At 62.5% G+C, this 7,092-nt stretch overlaps 1 protein-coding gene across 1 annotated transcript in view; it reads left to right on the top strand.

The window, feature by feature from the left end:
• Positions 1 to 7,092, top strand: part of LOC112963228 (WD repeat-containing protein 62-like) — a 15,340-nt gene that overhangs the window by 6,074 nt on the left and 2,174 nt on the right. The window contains 19 exon segments of the mRNA XM_026060091.1: positions 2 to 87; positions 286 to 468; positions 556 to 716; positions 1,086 to 1,260; positions 1,558 to 1,686; positions 2,132 to 2,307; positions 2,539 to 2,630; positions 2,931 to 3,056; positions 3,354 to 3,421; positions 3,549 to 3,670; positions 3,762 to 3,837; positions 4,287 to 4,398; positions 4,494 to 4,557; positions 4,895 to 5,014; positions 5,260 to 5,611; positions 5,614 to 5,652; positions 5,860 to 6,063; positions 6,236 to 6,387; positions 6,757 to 7,084. Of these exon segments, the coding sequence (XP_025915876.1) occupies positions 2 to 87; positions 286 to 468; positions 556 to 716; positions 1,086 to 1,260; positions 1,558 to 1,686; positions 2,132 to 2,307; positions 2,539 to 2,630; positions 2,931 to 3,056; positions 3,354 to 3,421; positions 3,549 to 3,670; positions 3,762 to 3,837; positions 4,287 to 4,398; positions 4,494 to 4,557; positions 4,895 to 5,014; positions 5,260 to 5,611; positions 5,614 to 5,652; positions 5,860 to 6,063; positions 6,236 to 6,387; positions 6,757 to 7,084 (2,765 nt within the window).

Below are 7,092 nucleotides of genomic sequence, written 5' to 3'. Positions count from 1 at the left end.
GTCGCCTTCTCCGAGGACAGCTACTTCGTCACCGTGGGCCACCGCCACGTCAAATTCTGGTTCTTGGACTCCTCCAGGGAGCCGAAGGTGAATCCGACGTGCCGTGGGAAGGCCGGATCCGGGCCGGGAACGGCGCCGCGCGGGGGCCCGACGGAGCCGAAGAGCCCAAAGACGGACCAAGCATCCGGCTATGTCACGGGGGGAAGCCGTTCTCAGCGGGAAAATCCCGGATTCGGGGGGTGTTTTTTTCCCCCCTCCGCGGGCTCAGATCCGCGTTTTCCGTAGGTGAAGGAGACGGTGCCGCTGGTGGGACGCTCCGGGCTCCTGGGAGAGCTGCACGACAACGTCTTCTGCGGCGCGGCCTGCGGGCAGGGCGAGACGGCCGGCAGCACCTTCTGCGTCTCCCGCTCGGGGCTCCTCTGCCAGTTCAACGAGAAGCGGATGCTGGAAAAGTGGATCGTCCTCAAGGTGGGATATTTCCCCCCGCTTCCCGCCACGACGGTGGCAAAAATCCGCCCGAAATCCGCCCGAAATCCGCCGTTTTCCTCACCGCAGGTGGCGCCGGCCAACTGCGTCTGCGTCGGCGAGCGCTTCGTCTTCTGCGGCTGCGCCGACGGCACCGTCCGGATCTTCCTGGCACGCGACATGCGCTACCTCGCCGACCTGCCCAAGCCGCACCGCCTCGGCGTGCAGCTCTCCCGGCCGCCGGATTCCAGGTACGGCGCTCCGGAACGCCGCCCTCTTCTCCCGAAAAACCAGCCGCGGTGTTTTTTTCCCCGGAAGCCGCCGAGCCGTCGTGGAAACTCGTCTCGAGACGCCACGCCGAGCTTATAAACGCGTTCGAAACGCTGTTCCGCAAAGCTCGCGCCGTTCCCTCGACGCGCTGCCGGAGCCGCGCGGATCGGGGTCGGATTTGCCATGTGCGGCGCCGGCCTCGAGCCGGAAGGGCCTCGACGGCTCCGTTTTCCCCCCCGTCGTGCTGGAGCCGCCGCGCCGTTGAGACCGAAACGCCCGGCGGGCGTCAGCTCCCGAACGGCATCCCGGCCCGGCTCCCTCCTTCCGAATCCCCTTCCATCTCTCCGCAGGCAGCCGGATGGGGTCTATCCCGACGTCATCGCTTTGGCCTACGATCCCTGCAACCGCTGGCTGTCCTGCGTGTACAAGGATCACAGCGTCTACGTCTGGGATGTCCGGGACATCGGCAACGTGCGCAAAGTGTGGTCCGATCTCTTCCACAGCTCCTTCGTGTGGAGCGTGGAGGTAAGGACGCGCTTCCGCCTGCGGAGCTGGGAACGGGAGCCGGCAATCGCCGCCTCCTCCGGCTCGGAGAGACGCCGCCGGGTGGGGAATTTCACGCCCCCGCCACAGCCGGAAAATCCGGCTTTCCCTCGCTCTCGGCGATGTTTCGTTTGTGCTGCCGCCTCGCTGAAGAGCCGGTTTACGGGAGCGGCTCCGGGCGGAGAAGCTCCGACCGCCCCGAAATCCTGCTTCGCTCCTAACACTCGTCCCGTTGCCTTTCTCCCCCCTTCCCGCCCATCCCGTGGGGAAACGGGGCAGGTTTATCCCGAATTCGAGGATCGGCGATCCTGCCTGCCCGCCGGCTCCTTTCTGACGTGTTCCTCGGACAACACCATCCGCGCCTGGAGCTTGGAAAGTGCCGCCGGCCTTGGGAATGCCTACAGCACCGTAAGCGCCGTGTCCGTATCGCGGCGGCTCCTTCCCTTCGTTTTCCCCTGTGCTTTGCCTTTATGGAATTAGATTGCTCGAGCGCTGGGAGGTTTTGGGGCAGGAGGAGGAAATTCCTGGGCTTCTCCCTGCTCCGGATACCCGGGAGCCGGATGGATTGCGGTAGGGCTGCACCCGGCGGTTTGGAGCTTGCCGTTGTCTCGTATCTAACGTTCCTGCTCGGATTACGACCGGGACGCGCTCGCTTTTCGGCGGTTACCGAGCAGGAAGCGGGGGGGGGGAAAAAAAGAAAAAACAGGGAACTCGGAAAGCCGATAAAAGCCGCCGGCCGGCTTTTCCTCGCCGAAACCTCGCCGCGAAGGCGATCTCCCGGCGCCCGCGCGTTTTTCCCCCCCGCCGGGAACGCCGCCCGCTTCACCGTCGCCCTCTTTTCCCCCTTCCCGAGACCCTGCTGCACGTYGTCTACGTGGACAACAACACCCAGCACCTGCAGGATTCGGCCGGAGCTTCCGACCGGGGCGAAAACGTCGCCTACTTYGACGGGAAATCGGGAGTGCGCGTCATGCAGGTCAGCCCGGATGGGCAGCACTTGGCTTCGGGAGACAGAGGCGGCAACCTCAGGCAAGTGTCGCGGCGGCGGATCGGCCCGCGGATCGTTTCCCGACGGGATGGCGGCGGCAGGATGAATTTTAGGCGTTTCCCTCTTTTTTTTTTAAACCCCTCGGGCATTGCCGAGTTGCCTCCCGGCGCGCTCCGAAAGAACCGGGCGTCGATGCTTTTCCGACGCTCGCTTCCCACCCTATTTCCCCCGTTTTTTTAAGGCCGAGCTGACGGTACGTTTGCTCCCGGCAGGATCCACGAGCTGCAGTTCATGCGGGAGGTGGCCAAGGTGGAAGCTCACGATTCCGAAGTTCTCTGCTTGGAGTATTCCAAGCTGGAAACCGGTAAGTCGTTGTTGAGCCGAGCGAGAATTCCCGACGCCGGGAAAAAAAAATAAAAATCTGTAGCCGCTGCCTTGTTTTCGCTCCGTCTCGGATATTTCCGATCTAGGGCGAACAAGGATCCTTTGAGCTCCGCTTTCTAATAAACAGCGGTTTTACCGGAAGAGAGGCCTCGAATTTAGGACTAAAAGGAATTTGGGCATGCGGAAAAAAACGGGCTTGGCAGGGAAAAGCCGCTCTTTTTTTCGGGATCTCGGCGGCGACGGTATTTTCACACCCGTTCTTCTCCGCGCCCCCCCCCAGGAGTAGCGCTGTTGGCGTCGGCGAGCCGAGACCGGCTGATCCACGTTTTAAACGTGGATAAAAATTACCGGCTGGAGCAAACCCTGGACGACCATTCGTCTGCTATAACGTCGGTAAAATTCGCCGGTGCGTAGCTCCGTTTCGGGTCGGGGTCCCGACGTTTCGCTTCCCTTTAGCCGGTTCCTCCCGGCTTTCGGAGACGGGATTTCCTTGCTCCGGATTGACGCCTCGAAACTGTCCCGTTGTACGYGGAATCAACGGGCAGAGCTGCCCTGATTCCAGCGGATTCGCCCCGAATCCGATCCGCGAGCGTCTAGTTCGTCGAGGAACGATCAACGCGGTTCGAGTGGAAACCGCGGCAACCGTTTCCGGACGGAACGCGATCTCCGATTGATTTTTCCCTGCGGTTTCCTTCTCCCTTAGGTAACGGAGAAGTCCAGCTAATAAGCTGCGGAGCTGATAAAAGCATTTATTTTCGGCACGCGCAGAAGGTAGGTCGCGGGGCGCCGTCGAGCCCTTTCGGCTCCGAACCCGAAGCGGCCGCTCGCTCCGCGTCGCCTTCCCGCGGGAAGCGGTTTCGGAGCCGGCGCCGCCGTCCCCCCCCTTTTCGCCRCGCAGCTCGCCGACGGCGTGAGCTTCGTCCGGACGCATCACGTCGCCGAGAAAACCACCTTGTACGACATGGACGTCGACATCACCCGCAGATACGTCGCCGTGGCCTGCCAAGACCGAAACGTCAGGTGAGTCCGGCCTTTTTTCCTCGCTCTTTCCCGCGCGGAGCGGTGGCGGAGAGACCCCCTCCGTCGCCATCGCCTTCCGCTCTGCCCGCAGGGTTTACGACGCCGCCAGCGGCAAGCAGAAGTGCTGCTACAAAGGTTCGCAGGGCGAGGACGGAGCGCTGTTGAAAGTAAGGCGGCATTCCCGGCGGCTCCCTCGGATGCTATCCGCCTGGCCGAGCGGCGTTATCCGACCCCGGAGATTTCCTGTTTCCACCCGGCAGCTGCCGTTCCGGAGGGAAAGACCTTAAAACACGCGACTCTTCGAATACGCGGCGGCAGTTTAATAATTTCCTTTCCCTTCCTCCTTCGAATCCCCCCCGACGGGGCCATGGAAGCTCCCTGGATGCTGCCGATTCGGACCGGGCTCCTCGGCGGCTAGAGCCGGAAACGATATTCCCAAAAAGACGGGATAATTTCTAGCCCGGCTTAAAATCCCACTTGCTTTTACATCCCGCCTCGGCTTCAGCGCTTGGCTTTCAAAGCCGCCCCGGTTTTAAAGCTTACGGGAACCGCGGCGCTCGTCACTTGGGAAAAACGGCGGATGAATCCGACTGATCCTTTTTTTTTCCCGCTCTAGGTGCAGCTGGATCCCTCGGGCACTTTCCTAGCGACGAGCTGCTCCGATAAGAGCATCTCCGTTATCGACTTCCATTCGGGCGAGTGCGTGGCGAAAATGTTCGGACATTCAGGTTCGCCGCCCTTTCCGCCTCGCTCGGCTTTGCGCCGCTTCGGCGCCGAACCGGAAAACGAGCGTTTTTCCGGCGTTTAACTCCGTGCGTTGCAGAAATAGTCACGGGCATGAGATTCACCTACGACTGCAAGCGCCTCATCACCGTCTCCGGAGACAGGTAGGCGCGAGCCTAAAGGCCACCTAAAACCCGTTTTCCTTTCGCCTCCGAGGGAATTTATTCCGGCCCGGTATTCCATAAAGCGTCCGCTCTGCATCCCGGGAAGACGGCGGGAGGGAATTTCCCCGGCCGCGCTCACCCTGACGTTAAGGGAGCTTCCGGGAACGGCGCGTTGAATCCCTCTCGCGCGCTACGGGTGTCGCGAACCATCGGCGAAACCTTCGGCCTTGCGGGCTGAGYGAATCGCCTTAATTACGTGCCCGGAATCTCGGAACGACCGGGAATCCCGCCGGGAAAGGGAATTGTAACCCCCCCGAGCTTGTCTTTGTGCTTCCAGCTGCGTTTTCGTTTGGCACCTGAGCCCCGAAATCACCGCCAGCATGAAGCAGCATCTGCTGGAGCTCGACCAGCTTCCGCCGAAAAGGCCGGATGAAGCCGGTCGGATGCGGCAGATCAGGTAGAGGCGCCTTCGCTGGGCAGAAAACGCCTCGTTCCGAGGCCGCCGGCGCCGTGCCGCTCCACTCCGAGCTCCGGGAAGTGGTGGAAGGAACATGGAATGCGCAGGGGAGGCCTGGGCAATCCTTGAATCCCGAACCCCCGTTTCCCACTTTGTTTTAAATCGGGGAACTTACGGAGACGCGAGGAAACCGCGCGGCCGGGCAGGAAGGAGGATAACGGTTATCCGCTCGCGCCCTTCTCCAGGCGGGAGACGTACGTGGCCGTTCCTGGCGGGAAGGCGGCTCGCGGCGCCGGAGAGCTGTCGGATGAGGAATCCGACGAGGAGCGGGATGAGGCCTCGTCTCCGCAGACTCCATCCAAAGAGGATTTCGACCCCGGTGCGTTCCGGTGCGGTGCCACCGCCCCGCGTCTCCTCTCTTTCTTTGTTTCCTTAATTCCTGCTTGGAAGATCCCCGCCGTTCCGTTGCGGGCAGAGAAACGAGGGCGGAACGGCGGCGGCGGGATTTCGGCACGCGCCGCGTCGTGCCCTTCGCCTCTCCCGCTTCCGGCGCGACTCAGCGCCGCTCTCCGTCGCCTTTTCCAGCGCCGACGTGCGTCCTGACCAACGGCAAGCTGCCGATGTGGGCGAAGAGGCTGGTGAGCGGAGGGACGTCGGGGCGGGTTTCCTTCCGACGGCGACTCCGGATGCGGATGCCTTTCCCGTCCCTGCGGTTTTGGCCGTAAACCGGGAGAGATTCCGTCTCCCCGCGGAGCCGGAGACTCGCTCCAATGCTTTTCCTCAACGCCCTCGGGTGACTCTTCCACCTGGAGCTGCCCCAACTGGGTTTTTCCTTTCCTTTCCAGCTGGGAGAGGCGGATAACTCGGACAACGCCGGCTCCGATTCCCGGACGAGCTACCAGCCGCGGGGCAGGTGGGCGGAACGTGCCGAGAAAGATCCCATTAAGACGCTGCTGGAAGCGGATCCCGCCTGTTTCACCCCCATCAAAAGCGACTTCGAGGGCGAGGCGGATCCGGAGCCCGGGAATTTCGACCGTCTCCTCTTGGAGGTTAGCGCCGCCGCGTTGTTCGGCCGACGTCCCTTCGCCGGGGGGAGCGTCGATCCGTTCGGAACCGTGCCTCCGATGGCTGCCTTCCGCCGGGGCTCGCGGCGGCCGTCTTGGCGCCCATGGATCCCTCCGTGCCGGAGGAAAGGAGATTCCCCCCGTTATTTTCCGGCAGGTGGAGGTCTCTCCCGGCAGCGTCATCGAGGACTTCAAACGCTCGGAGCTTTTCTCCGAGGACGACGCGAGCCGGGAGCTGGAATCGCTCGACGCCACCGGCAACAGCCTGGATGAGGCCTGCTCCGGGGACGGCTCTTCGGAAAGCGGCAGGTGAGTTCCGCTTCGCGAGGAGGCGACGGAGGGGGGAAAAAATTCCTCGTTTTTCGGCCATCTAGAGGACGTAGGCAGCGATTAAAATCGCGCTTGGCGGATCGGGAGAGGTAGGATTGATCTCTCGGCACATCCCGGTGAGCCGAGGAGCCGGCGAGCTTACCCTCGGCTCTCCGCGGCTAATCCGGGCCCRACGGTTACGCCGAGATCAGCTCCGCCGTTCCCGAAAGAGCCGGAGCTCTTGATTTCATTTCATTTTATACTTTATTTATTATTAAACCTTTTCCCTTTCCGCGGCTGCGTCGGAAATCGCTGCCCGCCGGATCGGGAAGGAAACGCTCGTGTGAATACAGGTTGTCTTTTCCCAAGGAAAAGCCTGCCGGAGCTGCCGCTGCAACCTGTTTATCGGAGCGAGCTCGGCGACGTGGCGGAGAAAACCTCGCCGGAGCCGGAAACAGCCGCGTTCCGTCACCGGCCGGAAGGTAACGCCGGGAACGCGGCCTTGGTGCTTAAAAAAAAGGGGATACGGGAGGCCTGGAGGGGACGAGCGGGATGCGGGAATCCCCCGGATCGCGTTCCCGTGGCAGCTTTTAAAGCCTCCGCCGGGAGAAATGGCAACGGAGCAAAGCGCCCAAACCGGCCCCGGCTAAACTCCCAACGGCTTCTCCCTTCCCGGGCCGCTTCGTTTGCCTTCCACGCCTCCCG

This window comes from Apteryx rowi, unplaced genomic scaffold (assembly GCF_003343035.1).
Source record: "Apteryx rowi isolate R43461 unplaced genomic scaffold, aptRow1 scaffold_1646, whole genome shotgun sequence".
Classification (NCBI taxonomy): Eukaryota; Metazoa; Chordata; class Aves; order Apterygiformes; family Apterygidae; genus Apteryx; species Apteryx rowi.
This window is presented reverse-complemented; position numbering and strand designations above follow the sequence as displayed.